At 37.0% G+C, this 23179-nt stretch overlaps 1 protein-coding gene across 7 annotated transcripts; it reads right to left on the reverse strand.

The window, feature by feature from the left end:
• Positions 1 to 247: 247 nt before the first annotated feature.
• Positions 248 to 16976, reverse strand: LOC132839866 (ETS-related transcription factor Elf-1-like). Of its 7 annotated transcripts, none has more exons than XM_060861075.1 (8): positions 16836 to 16976; positions 9263 to 9550; positions 8812 to 8956; positions 5597 to 5710; positions 3360 to 3458; positions 3174 to 3248; positions 2873 to 3065; positions 248 to 2793 (listed from the first exon to the last, which is right to left on the reverse strand). In XM_060861075.1, the coding sequence occupies exons 2-8, from the start codon at positions 9332 to 9334 to the stop codon at positions 1746 to 1748; spliced, it is 1746 nt and encodes a 581-aa protein (XP_060717058.1). In that variant the 5' UTR covers positions 9335 to 9550; positions 16836 to 16976; the 3' UTR covers positions 248 to 1745. The 7 variants fall into 7 exon arrangements, with proteins under 7 accessions (XP_060717058.1, XP_060717052.1, XP_060717056.1 ...); XM_060861069.1 differs by having other exon boundaries at positions 3360 to 3491; XM_060861073.1 differs by lacking the exon at positions 16836 to 16976 and adding an exon at positions 16568 to 16782 and having other exon boundaries at positions 3360 to 3491.
• Positions 16977 to 23179: the final 6203 nt, after the last annotated feature.

Genomic DNA, 23179 nt, shown 5'->3' on the forward strand with positions numbered 1-23179 from the left:
ATCCAATGATTTAAGGGTATAAAAGACTTTCAGATTCAAATCATCTTTGCTAACATGAACAATCAAGTGAATGCTTTGCTGAAGGTAAGTAAGTCTTGCCTTTAAAATTGCCTTTATTCAGCAACAGATGAAGTGTATTCCACTTTTTATACCCAAATAAATCTCCTGAATGTAAAATAAAAAATAGGGTCAAAAATGTATAACTTGAACATCACGGCTTTGCCAATAACAAGACAAACCAATACGGTATTCTTCAGGTTTCTTTAATCATGTCAAAGAAATTCATCTAAAAAAAATTCCTACTGAAAGCAAAATAATTAAGGAAAATTTAAGCCATTTTCAATTCTATTTAATTAGATACATCAAACAGTATGGCTTTGATATCCATAAGCATTGTACAGGCTTTTTCAATAAAAAAAATGTAATAAAAAATTGGGAGTCACATTCAACCAGAAAAGTTATCAGTCCACGTAACACAGAAGGAACAAAAACAAAAGCGCAAGATTATAGATTAAACAGCTGGCATATACAAAAAAAGAAAAAAAAAAAAAACATCCAACATTAGCAGGTCATGCTGGAATAGGAATCCATCTTCTCTTCAGCCAACATAGGTTCAATTATTGGCTTGTTATGTCAAAAAAGCTTTAAACTACAGCATTTCCGATCATCGGTTTGAAACATGAAGTCATTGCAATCAAAAATTTGGATGGAACAAAAGACGCTATGTTAAATAGCTTAAAAAAGTTGAAACGTGCATAAACAAATCCATCTCTGCTTCCAGAGAGTTCCAGATCAGGTTCCTTGTTTCTGAAATCTAAATATTGAGCCCCAAATTTTAAAACCCAATTTTTAAATTTTAACACAAGTGTACATCATGCTAGAAAAGTTCCTAGGTAATGAAGGTATATAGAGGAGCACTTGTTTTTCCTCTCTCAAATATAATTAATCTCAAACCAGGCTACAGTGCATCATTAAACTCTTTTGAATATACCGTACATATATTCTGAATAAAAGTAATATGAAATGATTGTCACTTGGACACAACACCTGATTTTTCAGCTTCTTTCGGTCACATATATTTCTCAAACAACATTAACAGCAATACAGTCAACAGCACAGGATAGGCTTTTAAAACATAGTTGTTTTTAGCAACGATATTTATTTGGTCAATAAAAATACAGCATATTTTGTTAATATTTATAACCAAGTCAAACATTTGATCCAGGTATGAATAAGGTTAAATATGAACGAGAGGCGTTTGTAAAATACAGATTTAACCATCGTCACAATGTGCATCTTTACCAAGAACATACGAATTATATACAGTATCACTAATTCATCATATCTTTTATGCTTTAGTAATAGATTGTTACGGGTGAAGTCCCCATCCATGAGATCTCTCCTGTGAATGATAAAGTGGTTGTGGTTGGCCTTCTGTTTCATAGCGACATTACTGACACATTACCAGTTGTGTCAGAACCCTGAGGAACATCATTGAAGTATATGATTTAGGGCACTTAAGTAAGGAAAATAGGACTTAAGGTCAGAATAAGCTGCATAAGAATCATTGGTCCTCCTAAAAAATAATATTTGAATGGCATAGCAAGGCAAAAGCTGGTGCAAAACATAAGACACAAAGAAAAAGGAGTGCCTGTAAATTCCAGTGCATGTGCAAGTCCCAAAGGAATGTGATGAGTAAGGCTTTAATGGCATTAGACAATCTGAGGTTTCAGTCTAGCCTGAGTTTAGTCAGACAACTCTGTGGTCTCGTTGGAGGTGTAACCCACCAAGGGGTCATTAAAGATGACCACACTTAAGGGCTCCACCTTCATTTCCGACAGATTCTTCTTATCCATGTCTGGACTTTGTGGGACATCATGGGAGTAGGTTAGAGCTTCGCAGACCTCTTTGTGGTCTGGGTCACTTATCTGACCTGATATCTTTGGTTCTGTTGCAGTGACTACAGAATGGATGACGGTACCAGAAGGTTGAGAAACCAACTGTTGCCCACCAGACATTGTCACTACTGAGGCACTGCTTGACGCAGAACTGGAGACGATGGATTCTTCGGTTTCTTCCTTGACATCGACTTGGCAAGGATCGGAAGAAGCCTTGTCCAAGGTGACGTTCTGTACTACGAGGGTTAGCTCCTCCGAGATGGTCTCTGGAATGGCTTGCATGATGAACTGTGGTGAAGTTTCGGACCCATCCATTCCTTCTTCGGTGGAAGACACAGGTACCAGTTGAAGCGTAACAATCTGAGGTGCCTCCAGCTGTTCCTTTACCTCCAAGGTCTCTTGCTTGTCACGAAGGCTTTCTAACAGCTGAGCCGTGCGGAAAACCGACCCGTGCTGGCCTGGTTGGAGAGACTGGACATTCTGAAGAGTTTTAAGCATCTCCGCTGAAACAATGGGTAGATGCTGCTGCTGGATGAGACCTAATGGACGGGCTGATTTGTTGGCTCCTGTAACCTCGCCGGGGTTGTTAGCTGGCTTACGTTGGCTTCCGTTCACAGCCTTACGGACTTTGGTAACCACTGATGTTTTGGAATGGAGCATTTTTGACTGAGAAGATGGGGTAAAGCTTAAGGATGTTAGTTCATTGAAGGATGCCTCAATGGAGTGATCATCATCGTCTTCATCATCATCATCTTCATTTGAAACGTTGATGTTATTGCCACCTGGGCCGTCGTTGTCATCACCTATGTAGACGATGTTCTTTGGCATCTCTGCAAACTGATACACAAGTCTCTGACCCTCGACTTTATTCAGGATACCACGTTGGTAGTAGTATCTGTTAGAAGGGACAATGAGGCAAATCATTAAAAGCATTCATATATTCAAGTGGAGTGAAGCATGGCAAGAAAACTTACCGAAGTGCTCTTCCCATTGTTTCGTAGTTCATGTCCGGTTTGTTTTTGTGTTTGCCCCATAATTGAGACACAGCCTTGGAGTCCACAAGCTTGAATATGCCCTTTTCCCAGTTGGTCCACTTGATGTATCTAGGACAAGCATTCCTGTCCTGCAGCAAAGCAATCAAAAACTCCCAAAGGTACAATGTATTTCCTGCAGGCAAATAGATAAGTGAGGAAGATTAGAGTCATGAGCTGAACAATCTACAAAAATAACATTAGTACCAAAAAAAAAAAAAAAAAAAAAAAAAAAGTCTCTCACCTTTGCTGTCCTTGCTCTTCTTAATAGTTATGTCAGGCATTGGGGAATGTTCCCTTGGTCGTTTGGGTCTTCTACCTGAGGGTCATAAAAAGTACCGATATACATAAAGAACAATGAATATAATTTTACAATTCAGTTCAGGAAAAAGAGTTAAATATGTATTGTGTGTTAGCGGGTTCGGCTCACCCTTTTTAACCTTTGGTTTGTCTTCTTGCAAAGATCCTTTTGGAAGGTGAATCCATTGTTGCTGTCCAACAACACCGTCCATTAAAAACTGGTTCCCTTCTAACAGAGACGACGTCAAAAAAAACATGTGAGCTATAAGATTGGAGGGAAAGCAAAAAACAACGAATAAAGAATGGCTGCTTGGAGTGAATAATAATGCAGTCATTTTGACATGCAAGCATTAGAATGGTCATTGTTTGCAGAATGGAGACAAGCTTGAACATTTAAGGAAATTAAAATAAATAAATTAATTAATTAAAAAAAAAGAAAAAAAAAAAAAAGACTAGCGTTGTAGTGTTTTCGTTCTCTCAAATAGTATGATTAGGCTGTTACCTGATTAACATACAGTGCTATCTATTACCATCTACCCCGTCGTATTTAACCACGTTCCTTCTTCTAGTGGTTCTCATTCCTTGTGGTTCTCATTCCTCCATTCTCATTTGTTGTGTAACATTCCCTAACCTCCTCCATCCTGACTCCTTTTAAATACTACTAGAGCAACCGCCATTTCTCAGTGTAGGGGAGGCAGACTGCACTGAAAGCTCTTTGCTCTCTAATTTTCTACTGTGTAAACATTACATAGCCACTTCTTCTGCCATTCCTAGCATGCTGAATACTTTATCATACACAATGGCTATCAACCACACCAGAACTGGCCAGAACTAAATGAAACTGTCTATTTTTGGTTATGCAGCACTGCATACTGCTCCACCTTACACTTCTGCAGTGCAGCTTCTCTCTTTGATTGGAATGGCATTATATTTCTTTGTGGCTCACACCCACATGCACTTATTGAACATCCCAGTCCAGATTTGGGGATCAGCCCACTTTGCTGATATAACTGCACCCCGCACCCTCCGATCTACCAGCTCTGGTTCCACCATCTCTCAGGGTAAGAGGTAAGTATACTACAAGACTCTTCTCTGTTCTGGCACCAAGGTGGGGGAATGAACTTCCCCTAGAGGTCCGGACAAATGAGTCACTGGCTGTTTTCAAACGGCGGTTGAAGACCTACTTATTCAGGAAACACTTCAACTAGCACTTCTTTCGCTTTCATTGTAACTTTGAACAATGTTTTAAACTCATGGTATCTTAAGTATGTGACCTGGTGAGCCAGCTTTAATGTATCCAATGTTTTAAGCACTTTATGTACGTCGCTCTGGATAAGGGCGTCTGCCAAATGCTGTAAATGTAATAAGCTCTACTCTTCTGTCAAGCATTAAGGAGGTCAGACACTGAGGTCAGGTGAGGAGGTCTGGGGAGCAGGAAGTCAGTGTTCTAGTTTATCCAAAAGGTGGGGTTCAGTGGGGCCCATTTTAATCACAACAAAAATCCTTTCTGTGAACTGGAACTTTTAATTCCCGCAATGCACCACCAAAACCAGGGAGCATCAATGTTCACTGTGTTCCCTTACCAGAAATGACATCACAAAAAAAAAACTAAACAAAACAAAATAAAATCAATTTCATCTTAGCCAATTTCATCTACAAATGTAAATAGCTTATTTTTCTGCTCTATTGAAAGGTTTGTTTGAGTCTAACGTAGGATTTTTTTTTTTTTTTAATCCGCTAGTCTAATATTTAGCATAAAGTACCATGACATAATTTTTCATAAAATATTTAAAAACTATGAAATGTAATGTCAGGGATATCAGTCTTGCCTGTTGTTGATAAATGCCCGTGGTGATGTTTTACAAAGCTTAGTCATGTTGCCAGATATCTCGATGTATTGTGAGCCAGGGTCCTTACCAGTGCTCCAACTTGTGTAAATGTTATACTGATTCACGGCCTAGGGAGCTAGAGAGCTGATTGAGAGACACACCCATTGTCATGCTTGAACAGGTTTGCACCCCATAGCTCTAGTTAAGTAAAATTCTAACAGTACAGCATACAAAGACTTACTTTTTTTATCTTTTGAGGCAAACTTTTCATGACTGCGAAGATTTTGCGATAAGTTTTTACGCCTATTTTTATGATCGTCAATTAATACCAATAAGAGCACGAAACTTTAAATGTTTCCACATTAAGTTATCAGACTGAAAAAATCTCAAACCCTAGGGATGCATCAAGTCATCATTCATCACTGGCCTGACCTGATATATTTCTCAATGACTTATTTCTTCATCCAGTTCGCACCTGTAACAGTGTGCATAATGTGAACAGAATCGAGCTGAAAGTCAGCCTTATCTATACACGTACGTATCTGTTTGTCATCTAGTGCAAGTGAAGTGGAGGAATCGATGTTCATCAGCGCTTCAGCCGCTTCTGCACTCTCCATCATGACATCTTCATTACCACTCTGATAAGCTTCCACTGAAAGACAAACAAAAACATTACATCAGCTATCCGTCTTTCTGCATTATTCATTTATCCGCTTGTGTATTTATTTCATTATTTTATATACTTTTTGCACGTACAAATTCTCTGTTTTCCTTCTGTCCACTGTGTTTTAAATCTCACACAATACCCTAGCCTTTATATTTATTTACTGTACATATGTTTACATATCTGTATATCAGTTGCATGCTGTACATATATCACTATAACTATTTTATTTATTTATTTATATATAAATAAAAATGGAAGTGTTAAACATTTATTTCTCTAAATGAACAAAATGCAGTGAATGAACAAAAGAGAAATCTAAATCAAATCAATATTTGGTGTGACCGCCCTTTGCCTTCAAAACAGCAGCAATTCTTCTAGGTACACTTGCACACAGTTTTTGAAGGAACTCGGCTGGTAGGTCTCAAACATCTCGGAGAACTGACCACAGATCTTCTGTGGATGTACAGTAGGCTCTCTCACATCCTTCTGTCTCTTCATGTAATCCCAGACACACTCTATGATGTTGAGATCAGGGCTCTGTGGGGGTCGTGCCATCATTTCATGCTGGTTTGAAGGCAAAAGGTAGTAACACCAAATATTGATTTGATTTAGATTTTTCTTTTGTTTGCTCACTTTTTGTAAATTTTGCATTTTGGATCACTTTTGCATTTTGTAAATTGACAGAAATAAATACTCAGTATTTATATTATTGAAAGCATTCTTTGTTTACAGCATTTTTTCACACCTGCCTAAATCTTTTGCACAGTACTGCATATACACACACACTACATGCTGTACACATGTTTACATATATATCTATATCTATCTATTATATATATATATATTACATGCTGTACATACTGTATGCTTAAATATATATATATATATATATATATATATATATATATATATATATATATATACACTGTATTACACACTGTACATATGTTAACATATATATCTATACATATTACATGCTGTACATATGTTTACATGTTTGTCTGCACTTGTCTATTTGCACAATTGCTACTCTTTGCACTTCTGGTTGATGCCAAACTGCATCCATCCATCCATCCATCTATCTATCTATTAAACAGTACAGTAGGTAGTTTTAAGCTTTTAGACTGAGATAAGCATCGGCTAAGTGGCTAACAAATATTAGCCCACTTTACTCAACAACAGCAAAAGTTCCCTGTATGTTTTATAAAGCAGTTAAATGACAGCTACACTTACTAAGAGTACTTTTTATGGCTAATGTGGCGTTACATGACGTGACACGACACAAACTGCTGGTTAGTTCGCTAGCAGTCAAACATAACACATATTTACACCAAACTACTCGCTCTGAATTGTACTCACTTTTCTGAAACACTTAAGTGCGTATGTCGTGAGGTCTTGTCCCAAAACTGTAACTTTAAACCTGTATAAACGCTTACATTTTTACACGTTTGGCTTTTTTACGAGTTGTCTAATCACTCTGTCGGGCAGCAGCGCAGACGTCAACATTACACTCCTGGCTGCGTCCTTGTTAGCCGTCCACGTGAGAACTTGGCCTGGGGTGGGGCCTGGTGCCGTGTCCCAAATATACTTATTTATCTAAGTAGTGCACTAGATAGCGTGCGGCCTGATGGCTTTAACACCATTTGAAGTGTACTAGGCGGCAAAAGGGACCCGTTTTGGATTGAGCGACAGAGTCGTAATACAATCGACTCACTGGCTGACTCGTATTGTTTACTATGTTGTAGTTATATGTTTAAGTGTTTTTCTGCTACATCTCAACAGCAAAATCTAACATAAAAAAATAAAGACAAGCTTTTTACACAAACAAACAAACAAATACATCATTAAATACTGAAAAATCTGACCTGAAGACTAACTATTATTATTATTATTATTATTATTATTATTATTATTATTATTATTATTTTATTATTTTTTTTTTAAAGAACAACACATTTTTAATCTCTCTCTCTCTCTCTCTCTCTCTCTCTCTCTCTCTCTCTCTATATATATATATATATATATATATATATATATATATATATATATATATATATATATTATGGGGTCCCCCATACAAGTCCCTGTATATATATATATATATATATATAGAGAGAGAGAGAGAGAGAGAGAGAGAGAGAAAGAGAGAGAGAGAGATTATGACTGGTGTTGTTTATTGTAAGTGTTTGTTGCCTTTTTGGTCTCCTTTATCATTTGTAATGTTGCTCCCATTTAAAACAGTTCAGCTCAAGCCCAGACATTTTTAGGGTCATGATTGAGGACAATGTCCCGTCCAGAGACAAGATGTTTCGTGTTGAGGTTTTGTTCAAACCGACCATCGAAAATACCCCTCGCTAATGAATATGTGGTTGTTGGTTGTTGCGTTAAATCTTACCCATATACAATAGTGCTATTTTCTGATTGGCTATTGTGTAGCCTCTATTTTTGCGGACGCGGACGGATACATTTTGGGCGCTGCGGCATATTAAATATATGATAAATAGTAAGTTTTTCTGCGTGAGAAATACAATGTGTGGTGGGAGAGCGTGAGAAAAGACCAAAATACGTGACTTTCACGCTCAATGCGTGACACTTGACAGCCCTGGTGCGTGTGTCTGCGTGTTACATTTGATGTACGTACTTCCAGTGCACGTCCTATTTGACTGTCTTGTGACTTTGTACTTACTAATATAAAAAAGGGTGTATTTATAATCATAAAAAAAAGATATGTCTAAAATATGTTTAATAACACAATATTGATAAGGGAGAAAAAGGATTGTCACCACAAATAGGAAAAAAACAGTGCTTTGTTTCAGACATGTTGTTGGTAATTAAAAATTTAAGTTATCTACAGTATGAAAAATGTATTTAGTTTTCTCCCCATATTAATGTTTTGCCTGATTTATTATATTATTAAGTATGAAAATTCAGTGTATATATACATTTTTGTACACATATATATATATTTTTTACTTATTTCTTCTCACTGTATAAACCCACTGTCACTCTTAAAAAAACCTGAACAAAGAGGGAATGAAAGACCCTTTACATTTTTGAGGAAACCTTAGTAGGAAATGTCTTCTGACCTGTCAGTTGTGCCATGTCATCAACAGTATCGCGATCCAATCCCAGTCTTAATGGCTGGTCACAAGTCAGACCCGAATAATTGAGCATGTGACTATGTGGCATTTGCTCCACGATTACTGCGGGGAAAGAGGATGGATCTTCCAACTGGACGAAAAAAAGGAGGGAAAAGCAGAAGAAAATTTGTGAATTAGGTGTCGGACAGATCTTCATAAAGCAATGAGTGACAATCCTTCCTGTCATCAGCATTAGCTTGTTCCATAATAGAAGTGGGTTGAGTGAATCAAGGTCATGGCAGCTTTCATTATGTTGCCCACACAGTGAAGCAGCACATGAATAATTGACAGTGAAATGGGCTTTCAACCCTCTTTTAAAATGGAAGACAACTAGTTAAGTATCACTTAGAATTTGTGTATATGAAGGCATTGTAAAACCTAGAAAACAGAATACTACCTGCAACGAATCGTCTTCTTGTTTGCATGCGCCATCCCAGGCGCCTTCGGTCTGCTGAACCACAGCGGCCATGTTAAACGCCAATAATAGGCCTAAGAAGTCATCACAGTGAACCTTTTCTGGCTTACAGACGATGGTTTCAGTTCCAAAAAGTTTTAGTTTGACTCAGAGAACGCATCAAGCTCTATGAAAAGGCAACACTTTTGAACATCCATGTTTAAATAGCAGCAAAGAGGCACAGGCAAGTTTCACTTCATTGCTGTTTTCAGTGGCTAGGCAGCTGAATATCTGAAAAAGAGGAAACCAGCAAGTTAGCTCTTCTAACATTGATATAATCTAAGATTGATGTTTGCCATCATGCTAAGTTGTATTAGCTAATACATTTCAATGCAATAGCGCATTTCAAGTGAAAACAATCATCCACCACTGATTTGTCCATATCTATTCAATCAGCAGAACTAAATTCAGAGTACAGAGAACGTTACGTTACAACTCGGGTTTGCGTTTCGTTCCCTCCGTTGCCTTACATCGGCCGTGCTTCTGTAGCAATCTGTAAACAACTTTTTCTCTCGTCCTCCATGTCTGCTCTAGCTGCACTCGCTTATCTCTTTTGTAGACACACCACACGAGAAACAGGAAGGAAATGTTCTGCTGACATCACGGCAAGCAAGAGCGGGTTAAAACAGCAGCTGCAAGTGTGATGGTGAAAAATCCCTAACCAATACAAACCAAAAGCCCTAGCTTTAAGCAGTATTTAAAATAATAATAATAATAATAACAAGTTTATAGTTTCTTGCTTGGAGCTTTGGTGATAGTGTTAGATAAACAGACCCTTTTGTGGCTGAAAAAAGAAATTTCAGTTCCAGTCAGCAATGAAGAGATGTTCATATAACAGGTGTTAATGACCTTATAAGGAACTAATGAGCACTGTTTAATAGTATGTACACAGAATAGACTAATACTTCATGTAGAAACGATGCAAATGTAGACACGTCACCTTACGTAGTACAATGAGAACTCTCAATACTACTCAGCATATCCAGATGAACAACATACTTTGTTTATTGTAAAACATGACATCCAATGTCCACTAATGAATCGTCAGAATACATACAGTCTACATTCTTAGGTCACACACTAATATCATGCTAAAAATGTACACAAAATTAGAGCTAAATTTATTTTATATATTTGCAAAATATAAATGTATAAATTTGTAAAATTTGTAAAATATACAGTGACTTATTATTATTGGATGTCAGCGTTACCTGCCGTAGAATCAACTGCTTCATTGATGGTTTTGTCACCTTTTCCATGAATGTAATTGTTTACCAGTGGCTACGTGATCACTACATATTGGCTCTGATCTCTTTTTTTACCCTTTGTGTAGTGTTAACAGTCTGGAAACACTAGGGCATCAGTAAATGTTTAAGGTTTTACCTGAAAATCCTGTTTCGGGCTACTTCATAGCTGTTGTCCTATGAAAATCATTCTCTCTCTCTCTCTCTCTCTCTCTCTCTCTCTCTCTCTCTCTCTCTCTCTCACACTCACACTCTCGCTCGCTTGCATTTCCCCTCCCCCCTTACCTTACCGCTCCCTCATTCGGTGTCATGTTACAGGACGTAAGCATGGTGACAGCACCTTGACAACCGAGGCACACCTGGACTACCGAAGCTGCTTCTAGCTTCAAGGCATTTAACTCCCTAGGGTTATGTTTCTCCCATAGTTCTCCCACCTGTGTCTGTGTCTGTGTGTAAGGCTGACTGTGGTCTAATTATGAATTCGTTGCCTTGTTCACTGGAAGACCCGTAGACAGAAAATATTTGGTTGTTTTTTTTTTATGTTATAGTAGGAACTAAAGCAAGCAGTAGTGCTCTGAGCAAAGAGGCCTCACGGCGTGAGCCTTCTCATCATTGTCAAAACTATGTAGAGCTCCCTTCTAATGAGCAGCTTTGCTGGAGATTCTACATTCTGCCTTCCTTTATTTCATAGACTTTGAACATATTCATTGCAGTGTTTCGTCTGAGTTATGGGGAGCCTACAAGTAAAACAGCCACAAGAAAGGGCAATATTAATAGATAGCACTTTTAATCTATTATTTAATAATAATAAGGGAATACAATTTGTATACTATGATATCGTACTATGTGGCACACGTTAGAACATTTTTTGGCATTCAACACCAAAGACCAACTACTACCATCACCACTACCATCACTGTTACTACTATCACCACCACTACCATCACCGTTACTACTATCACCACCCCATCACTGTTACTACTATCACCACCACTACCATCACTGTTACTACTATCACCACCACTACCATCACCGTTACTACTATCACCACCACCACCATCACTGTTACTACTATCACCACCCCATCACTGTTACTACTATCACCACCACTACCATCACTGTTACTACTATCACCACCACCACCATCACTGTTACTACTATCACCACCACCATCACCGTTACTACTATCACCACCACCATCACTGTTACTACTATCACCACCACCCTCACCGTTACTACTATCACCACTACCATCACTGTTACTACTATCACCACCACTACCATCACCATTACTACTATCACCACCACTACCATCACCGTTACTACTACCACCACCACCATCACCATTACTACTATCAAAACCACTAACATCAACGTTTCTACTGTCCCCACCACTACCATCACCGTTACTACTATTACCACCACTACCATCAACGTTACTACTACCACCAACACTACCACTACCACTGCCACCATTACTACCGCCACAACCATAACTAATACCACTACTACTACCATCACCACTACAACTGTCACTACTACTACCACTACAACCTCTTCCACTACTACTGCTGCCCCCACTACAACTACCACCACCACCATTACTACTACCACTACTAGTACCATCACCACTACACCACTACCAACATTGTTGCTAATATCACCACCACTACCACTACTACTGCCACCATCACTTTTACTATCACTGCTACCAGTAGTGTACACCTACCACTAAAATTTTTACTACCACTACCGCAACCAATTAACATTAACTATTATTACCACCACTGCTACTGTTACTATTACTGCCACTATTACATCTATCACATCAATTTACCCTACTATCTGTAGATTACTAGCAGTACCGCTACAAAATGTACTGCATGTTGCATTGTGTACTAATAAAATTTCTTATATAATAATAATAATAATAATAATAAGAAGAAGAAGAAGATGAAGAAGAAGAAGATGAAGAAGAAGAAGAAGAAGAAGAAGAAGAAGAAGAAGAAGAGGGTGCCACAAAAGGTACAAGAAATATATCAGATTTACAAATTTTATGTGGTCATTAAACTCTATAGTACTTTCCAGTTATATCTGAGAATTACTGAGTCAAATCAACAAGCATCAGCACTCTACACATTCCCCTGAATTTTGCTGAACATTTTAAAATAGAAATGCACACTCCAATTATGATCACTAAGAGCTTTCACATCTTGCCACAGTGTAAAATCCCTGCTTCAAGTGTGGAACATTTTTTCAGCTTTCTGATTTGCAGTATGTGGAAAATTATTTTCTGATTGTTTGCCACTTTACTTGTTTAACAGTATGCTGTTAGTAAAAAAACAACAACTAACAAATGGATGCACATCCACCCTTCAAGATTTCTATTCTAGTAACTTGAACATATATACCAATAATGTGAAATGAAAATAAAAAATCAGCAAATAAAACAAAAGCAACGCCTTCAGCACATTCAATTCAATTCAATTCAAATCAAATTTATTTGTATAGCGATTTTAAAAAAGCAGCTTTACAGAACATAAACATAGAACAAAAGGTTAATATAAAGATTAATATGAAGATTAATATAATACAAAAATTCAAGATTAATATTAGTTTATTTAAATATGTTTGTATTTATCCCCAATGAGCAAGTCTGAAGTTAAATGTGTTCAGTAGGTCTGTTAACAACTTGATCAATCTGACTCAAAGTCTCTCCTACAGCCACGTGTAACATTTAGAGGAAGCTGAGAGGGAACGTTTGCATTGAAACAAACATAGATGAGGTTTTAAGTTCCTCCAACCAGCTTCAAACAACCTAATTGTGTAATGTTAAAAAAGAACTCTTCCTAATCTTCTGCACTGTAGGAGAGGCGAGTGAAGACGTTATCATCGAGATAATTAAAATATGTGTTTTGTAGAGAAAAAGAATGTATATTTTCTTGCGACAGTTACTTCTTTGTAACGGAAACGGTGGGTGTGAAATGGTCTACAAAGTTTAACCCCTATGTTTCTGTCTCATGTTGAAGCGTTTCAGCTCTCTTCAATGCTCTAGTTTTTGAAAATTGTGGATTAGGGAGCTCAGGGATCCATGAATCATGTATATTTAAAGAGGTAATTATTGTGGAACAACTCAAACTTAAGTCAAATTGAACCTGTGTTTTGTTAGGATTTATCCCTTAGATATTGTTCATATATAAACCTTCACAGTCAATTTTGAACCTGCTTAACATGTCTCTATATCAAATTTTAAACCACATATCTATTTAAGAAGTATAAACAGCCTACCCGCCATTAATAAATGGATAATTAATACTTAATTAATGTTTCATAGAGCATAAACAGCGTATGTTTTAGTTTATACTTCAACACTTGTTCATGGAGGAATCTATCAAACAAATCATTCTTTTTTTTTTATTATGTGGAAACATAATGGACATAATGATCTAAGTAGATTTTACTGAAAATTAAAATGACAAGAACATTCTGGAACTTCGGGGTTTATTATAGAACCCTTTATAACCATTACATTGCTATCTAATTATCACCATTAAATAAAATTATTTAAAAATAAATAAATAAATAAATAAATAATGATATATATATATGTCATATATATGTATATATATATATGATTATATATACTGAGTATATATACTAAGATTATATATACTAAGATTTAATATTAACCACCAAACAAAGCAATAAAATAATTTTAATAAAAGGCTCTCGATAGTCAAAATATTACATTTGTGTACATTTAAATAATGAGCCTAATATTTGAATAATTTGATGCTTAGGAAAGAAATATTCAGTGGGAGTACATGGATTTTATTTTAGCATTAAATCAAGTTCTGGCTAAAATATGTTTAAGAATCGCTCCTTAAATTAACATGAACAAGTGTGAGGTTAAATTCAGGTCAGGTTTTCCTTGGCATTTCCTTGTGAAGTTCAATCTTGTTGATACTATAAATAATTGAAATAATAGAAACAACATAGAGTATTTTATGATATAACCGCAATGTGATCGATCAGAAGACCCCAGGCAGAGGGATATTTAAGACTCTGAGCAGTGCTGTAAAAAACATAGGGCAGACCTTAAACAGACTTTGCCCCTTTGCTACTGAAGATCTTGTCTCACATAAATCCTGGTGTTGAATTTTCTCTGCCCTGCCTCTGACATAATGTTTATCAAGTTCAGTCAAACTCTTGGCAAGAGGCTGAACTTCTTCTGCCTATCATCAGTGGTGTTGTTATGCAGAGCAGTGACTCTTCATCCCCCACCTCACACACACACACACACACACACACACACGCACACACACAGAGCCGACGCCACAGTATCCCTCATGGAAACACAAAACAGACACACCAACGGCATTGCAATACTATATATCAGTACTGGTTTCTGTCTCGTTATCAACCTTGGCCTATTTTTGGGAAAGATTGTTGGATGTTTTGATTATGATGTTGAACCTATGCAATAAGTCATCATCCCCCAAGGTGCTGTTTGATCGAGCTTCGTGTCTGGTGATATACATATCAAACACATTCAACGATGCATAGAGGCGAAGCCTTGTCACACAAAATTAGCACTGAAGTATGGCCAGGTGTAGATGATGCATTCTTTCCCTCACTCACACCGCCGGGCTCACTTTCCACCACCCCCACACAAATCGCGAGAGAAATTAAGCCAGTAAGAACTGCATTAGGCCTCTAATTGACTTGGTGTCTCTCTTTATTGATTTCAAATGGGAATCATTACACGTTCATAGTTTTCTTTCTCTTGTACGGAACGTACCGTCTAATCTTATGAAAACTCTTTTCCAAGAATTTAAAAAGATTCAAATAAGATGATTAAAAAAATAAGAGCCATAGAGAAGCAAATCCACCATTCAGTACTAAACTGTAGATATGCACCAAAAGTGAGCTAGTATTATGTTTAACAAACACAAAATCGTTTTTTTTCTGTACTCCAGATTTAATCACAATCCTTTAATCCTTCCCTTGACATTTTCTTTGCAAAGTAGCATAAGGTTAGCAATTTCTGAAGGCAGAATAGCATAGATTCTTTTAATTCTAACCATTCCACTGTAGTGTGCAGATAATTCAATGAAAACGTAGTGAACCAAGTGCTGAATTTTGAACAACTACTGTATTTAGTAACATAGCAAGTTTCAAACTTTAACTTTTATAAAAGCAGCTCTAACTTCGAAACAAACAACAGGATTATACTGATTACTTTCAGTTATATGGTGGATACAGCAGATCAATAAAACTTAATGTAATCATTGATATGCTGCAGCTTTCTGTAAGGTGATATTTCTTTACAGAAGGAGTCTCTAGAGTCGGTACTTTGTAAAAGTCGCAGGTAATTTGATGTAAGATTTTGATGTAAGTTTTCCATCACAGTCCAGTCTACAGGTTGGAAGGCTTTGTGCTTTCAGTAACATGATAACGTGACAAGCTGCATTTTTTTTCTTTTTATGTTCAGATATAAGACTGTAAACAACTAAAGTAACAGGAACTTGCTTTGTTGCACATCCATAAAATTAAACACAACTATAAACAGGTAAAATATCTGACAAGCTTTGATAACGAATAAATTTTTTTAGTGTTGGCGACGTGCTGTGTTATAAGAGAGGAAAAAAATACAGAATGTGCTGCTGTTAGAAAAACGTAGTTTTTTTTTCCGACGCCACACATCATCCCACATGCCCCAAGGGTTTTTATCTTTAACACAAAAAAGTGGTAGTAGTTTTAAACAATAGTTTTTGTATGAAATGTATCGGTATAGTGAATGATCAAATCCCAATATAAGAATCTTAGGTACAAAACATTCTGTAATAATATGATCAAACTTTTCCAAGTGAATATAACATACTTCATCTCTAAGCCTGATTTGTTTTCTGAACAAAGAAACTTTTTGCACAATGAATGCTATTCCTTGTCTGTTCAACACTTGTTTTGTCTGTTCAAAATGTGTTGTTTTGTCTCTACGTACCTTGCCCTGGCCTGTTTTGTAGAACAGGGGTAGAGACTGTAGTCAATCATTAACCGTCATGTTTCAGCAGTGGAAAAAAAAGGAACCCACTGAATTAACTGACAGCCCAAAATGTCCCCTGTCAACCACAACCTTTGAAGCGCTTTCACTTTCTCCATTATCCTCTCTGAGTCACGGCCATAGACAATTCTGTACTTTTTTAACCTGTAGTTTTCATACCTCAGCATACACATTCTCTTATCTTATTATTTCTTAAGGTTTAACATACCTCAGTATCCGTTTCCACAGAATTTGCCTCCCAACCCCCTGGTCTGTGGTATGAGGCTGACACTTGTTGTAATGCTTGTTTGCATTGTAAGGTGAGGTTCCTCCTTCTGTTGCAGAGAGTCACGCCTACTTCTGCTTTTCTGACTGACGTCAAACAGTTCGGTGAAAACCACATCACCCATGGCAACTGTGAGCTCAGCCCTCATGGTAGAGGAACAGAGATAACATGTTGCTTGTTAACAAGAAGACAAGTGCAAAGAGCATGTTAAAGCAGGGCGTGAAAGACGACCTGAGCTTGTCTCTGCTGACACCCAATGGCTGCTCTAGAGCTCTATGTTAACCAGGTCAATGTAACTGAACTTAAAATGCAACCTATTATTGATAAGAAGACTAAACGGGTTTAACTCATATACAGTACCTCAAATAACAAATAAAATCTCATCAAACAAGTGCCAAATATGCCAATAGGAGGCATGCCTGGTTGTATCCAGACCATACGGTATGTAGAATTAATAAATGGACTAAATAAATGTTCAATAAATTACTGAATTATATGGATAAAAGCACATAAACAGTAAGATCGATTATTACACTAGCCGTTTATGATAGATACGGTAGCTTAATGACAATATATAACAACCACTAACTGAAGTGAGACATTTCAAGCAACAAGAATGTGAAAATGGAGGGATCTTAAAAGCGAATGTCTTATTATGTTGTGCCTTATTGTACCTGTCTAGCAAGTACTTCCACTCTATGACATTCAATGCATCTCTGAGCAGGTTTTTTAAGCTTTTTTTTTTTTTGATAACATCTCTGGTACAATTTGAAGGCATGTCTGAATACCTCAGGGATCATATGACTATGACTAAACATAACACAGAGTTTTTTTTTGCCATAACAGGATAATGTGTTAATGAGGACAACTTAATTTGGATTAGACGCATTGCTATATAGCGCAATGTGATATATTTACAAAATAATAATAATAATAATAATAATAATAATAATAATAATAACAATGTATATGTGCTGTTCCTGTGAATGACCATCAAACGGAATTATAGTTAAAGCCTTCATAGTGCGTGTTATTACCACAACAGTACAGTACATGCAGAATGGCAGAATTTGGTTGGCTGACAATATTATATCTAAAAACAACTCTTATAAGATAAAATAATTATCCACAAAGGTGAAGGATTTGTTGCTATTCATATCTGGTGAGTTTTTTGTGACAGGTGAATTATTAAGAATATATCTGTCAGACTGGCTCAATTGGACCCTTAAACAAGGCACCTAACCCTCAACACTTTCTGGATTTCTGTATAATGACTGACCCTGTGCTCTGATTATAGCTTTCTCTTTTTGTGATCCACATTTTATTGCGTTTTACAATGGGACAGTATAAGGATACATTACATGCAGTGGGGTCCAGATGTATAAGACCACATCTGGGATAAAATCTGGGATTCATTTTTTCATTTAAATTGGAAATGAATAGATGTGTTTAGAATTTTGTAACGTATAAGAAGAAAGATTATGCACTATTTTTAAGTCCATATTTAAAGGTAAGCAGATGTGTTATATTGAGCATGTTATCTGCTTGGTATTAAAGGTCAGTTAGGAAGGCCTAATCTCTTCTATTGAAGGATTTGCTCAAAAATGGATCATGAGGTTTCACACAGAGCTCGAGCATGTCATTAAAGTCATTAAAGCAGAAAAAAAGGGGACAAAACAAATACTCTGAAACTATAAAATTCATGTAAAATATTTCAAAGACTTGTCAGTAATGTGATATGTAATGAAAATTGTTGTACTAAATAAGAAAATACCTGAAAAATACAAGCATTTTCACTAGTGCTCTCAGAAATTTAGTCCCCGATGTATATATGTAAATAAAACGTCTAAGACACATAGACTTTGTGTGTTAATGGACTTTTAAAGGTTGTCTTTGATGAGATACAGTAAGAAATCGTACAAATTCAGATCTATTTGTTTAGTGCTTTTAACAACGGACATCGTCTCAAAGCAGCTTTACAGAACATACAGAAAGTTTAATATAATAGAAAGATTATACAAAGTATTATACAAAGTTTATAATTTAAAAAAAATTATAAGTATTATACAAAGGTTCAAGATTAATATTGGATTATATTATATGTAAATGTGTTTGTATTTAAACCTAATAAACAAGCCTGAGGTGTCTAAAGCAACTGTGGCCAGAAAAAACTCCATTAGACGGAAGAGGAAGAAACCTTGAGCGGAATCAGACTCAAAAAAGGGAACCCATCCTCATTTAGGTGACACTGGATGGACTGCAAACAGTAAGTCACGTGAAAATGACTACAATTTTACCTGCCTGATTAGGGTTCTGAAATAAAATCCATTTCATGTTTATTGCATTCCTTATCTTGTTTATACAAAGGTTTTTGTTTCTAATCTGAGGGCAAACATCAGCCAAGTTGGTGGCTGTACAATGCACACTGTTACAAATGACAACATTAGTACCAACAATAACCGATAAATGTTAGCATTAAAAAAAAAAAGAGAAATATATTTAATCTGGCAGCAGATCACATAAACCTCCAACCCACAGTATAAGTAAAATTAGAAAAAATACCCGTATTACACAAATGAAATCATGGCACTCCTGTAAGAATAAAAGAAAAACTGATAGATGTGAATCTACTTATATATTAGTGCATTTTTGTCACAATAAAGAGGAGAGAAAGCTGTACATGATTGAGCTCGAGTGCATGTCTCAGTTATAAACAGCAGAGGTGGGAGTAAGTCAGACGTGCAAGTCACAAGTAAGTCTCAATTCATGAATGTCAAGTCAAAGTCAAGTCGAGTCTTTTTTTATGTTTGTCAAGCAAGTCTCTAGTCTCCAATTTGCGACTTAAGTCTGACTCGAGTCAAGTCGAGTCCCCATCTCTGACTTATTTAACTCAAGTCCGAGTCAAGTCTCAAGTCATGAATGTCAAGTCAAAGTCAAGTCAAATCTTTTTTAAATATTTGTCAAGCAAGTCTCAAGTCTCAAATTTGCGACTTAAGTCTGACTCAAGTCAAGTCATATGACTCGAGTCCCCCATCTCTGATAAACAGTCTGAGTTGAAGTTGCTGAAAGACTCTCAAATCATCACCGCCATTATTCCATATCATTGTCATATCATTATGTCATATCATTGTGCAATATCATTTGCAACAAGACACTGATGTCAGTTAGAATGATCTGTATCTATCAGTTGCATTCTCCTGGTTCAAAATGTGTTGCATGACTACATTAGAGCAATTTATTTTGAGAGGATGAATAGAGATGCATGATACCTCATGCAGTCGATAAAGCGAGGGGGAAATAGCCTGCAACTATTTTCTTTAAAGCATCAGTTCAGTAGACGGTCCATGTCACTCTTTTATAATCAACTTAGCATATGTTCTAGTGAACATGCGATCTGCTATAGCTACAGTGCATGAACAATGAGAAATGGCTAATAGGAGCTCCTTTGACAGACTTAATCTGCATCATGAATTTACACATTCTGACTAGTAGTGCATCGGTTTGTCAGCTTTGTCTCAACTCAAAGTTAATTGCTTGCAACTCTCTCTCCGCTCTACCCTTGACACCTCTGTGATAAACATCCTATTAATAAGCAGAGCAAGTCTGTTAGATCTTTCGATGTTTAACCCTGCCTGCAGCTACAAGCTGAACTGGATGTTGGCAGAATGTGAGAAAATGGCTAGCGTACTGTCTGTGCTAAACACCCTTTAGCAATCTGTGCTACTTAGATAAGTGTTTATATGATTGTCTCCTTAGGCTTTGTTATAAACCATGCAGTACTTGATATCGTCTATGCCGCTTGTTTGGTACCATTTTGGCACCATTTTCGCTGTATGGTGCTAAACTAGTTCCAATCATGTCATGAGGTTTGGGACATGGCATGTGGTCATATAGCTGCATCTGCTTGAATTTTCTGTGCATAGATCTCCAGAACATACTGAGTGTGATTCTTAATGCAACAGCACAGATGTTCACCGACCAATAATCATGTGTCTTAGTCAGATGCCTTATAAGGGTAACATACACATAAACACATATATGGCTGCAGCTATTGGTAAAGTGACAACTGCAGCTTCAGAAACACACACGGCTACATTTATAGCTACAGATACAGCTACAACCACAGATAAATCTGTAGTAATTAGAGTTACAAATACAGATACTGATGCATTTACAACTACAGCTGCATTTGTACAGTTACAGTATTAGCCACAGTTACCACTTCAATATAGCTAAAGCTAAAGATACTACTACAGATACAATTCCAACTAGAGCTGCAATTGTATATACAGTACTACAGTAACAGATATTGCTATTACAACTGTAGCTACAGCCACAGCCACAGATACTCATACAACTATAGCTACAGCTACAGACACAGATACTGATACAACTATAGCTACAGCTACAGACAACAAGACTGATACAACTATAGCTACAGCTACAGACACAGACACAACTATAGCTACGGCTACAGACACCAATACTGATACAACTATAGCTACAGCTACAGACACAGACACAACTATAGCTACGGCTACAGACACCAATACTGATACAACTATAGCTACAGCTACAGACACAGACACAACTATAGCTACAGCTACAGACACCAATACTGATACAACTATAGCTACAGCTACAGACACAGATACTAATACAAATAAAACTACAGCTACAGACACAGACACAACTATAGCTACAGCTGCAGACACATATACCGACACAACTATAGCTACAGACACAGACACTGACACAACTATAGCTACAGCTACAGACACAGTCACAACTATAGCTACGGCTACAGACACCAATACTGATACAACTATAGCTACAGCTACAGACACAGACACAACTATAGCTACGGCTACAGACACCAATACTGATACAACTATAGCTACAGCTACAGACACAGTCACAACTATAGCTACGGCTACAGACACCAATACTGATACAACTATAGCTACAGCTACAGACACAGACACAACTATAGCTACGGCTACAGACACCAATACTGATACAACTATAGCTACAGCTACAGACACAGACACAACTATAGCTACGGCTACAGACACCAATACTGATACAACTATAGCTACAGCTACAGACACAGACACAACTATAGCTACAGCTACAGACACCAATACTGATACAACTATAGCTACAGCTACAGACACAGATACTAATACAAATAAAGCTACAGCTACAGACACAGACACAACTATAGCTACAGCTGCAGACACATATACCGACACAACTATAGCTACAGACACAGACACTGACACAACTATAGCTACAGCTACAGACACCAATACTGATACAACTACAGCTACAACTACAGACACAGATACTGATACAACTATAGCTACAGACACATACACTGACACAACTATAGCTACAGCTACAGACACAGATACTGACACAACTATAGATACAGCTACAGACACAGATACTGATTCAACTATAGCTATAGACACCGACACTGACACGACTATAGACACAGCTACAGACACCAATACTGATACAACTATAGCTACAGCTACAGACAGCAATACTAATACAACTATAGCTACAGCTACAGACACAGATACTAATACAAACAAAGCTACAGCTATAGACACAGGTAGTGATACAAATAAAGTTACAGCTACAGACACAGCCACATATATTTTTACATCTGTAACTACAGCTACAGACACAGACACTGACACAACTATAGCTACAGCTACAGACACAGATACTGATTCAACTATAGCTATAGACACTGACACGACTATAGACACAGCTACAGACACCAATACTGATACAACTATAGCTACAGCTACAGACACCAATACTGATACAACTATAGCTACAGCTACAGACACAGACACAACTATAGCTACGGCTACAGACACCAATACTGATACAACTATAGCTACAGCTACAGAAACAGACACAACTATAGCTACGGCTACAGACACCAATACTGATACAACTATAGCTACAGCTACAGACACAGACACAACTATAGCTACGGCTACAGACATCAATACTGATACAACTATAGCTACAGCTACAGACACAGACACAACTATAGCTACGGCTACAGACACCAATACTGATACAACTATAGCTACAGCTACAGACACAGTCACAACTATAGCTACGGCTACAGACACCAATACTGATACAACTATAGCTACAGCTACAGACACAGATACTAATACAAATAAAGCTACAGCTACAGACACAGACACAACTATAGCTACAGCTGCAGACACATATACCGACACAACTATAGCTAC

This window comes from Tachysurus vachellii, chromosome 24 (genome assembly GCF_030014155.1).
Source record: "Tachysurus vachellii isolate PV-2020 chromosome 24, HZAU_Pvac_v1, whole genome shotgun sequence".
Lineage (NCBI taxonomy): Eukaryota > Metazoa > Chordata > Actinopteri > Siluriformes > Bagridae > Tachysurus > Tachysurus vachellii.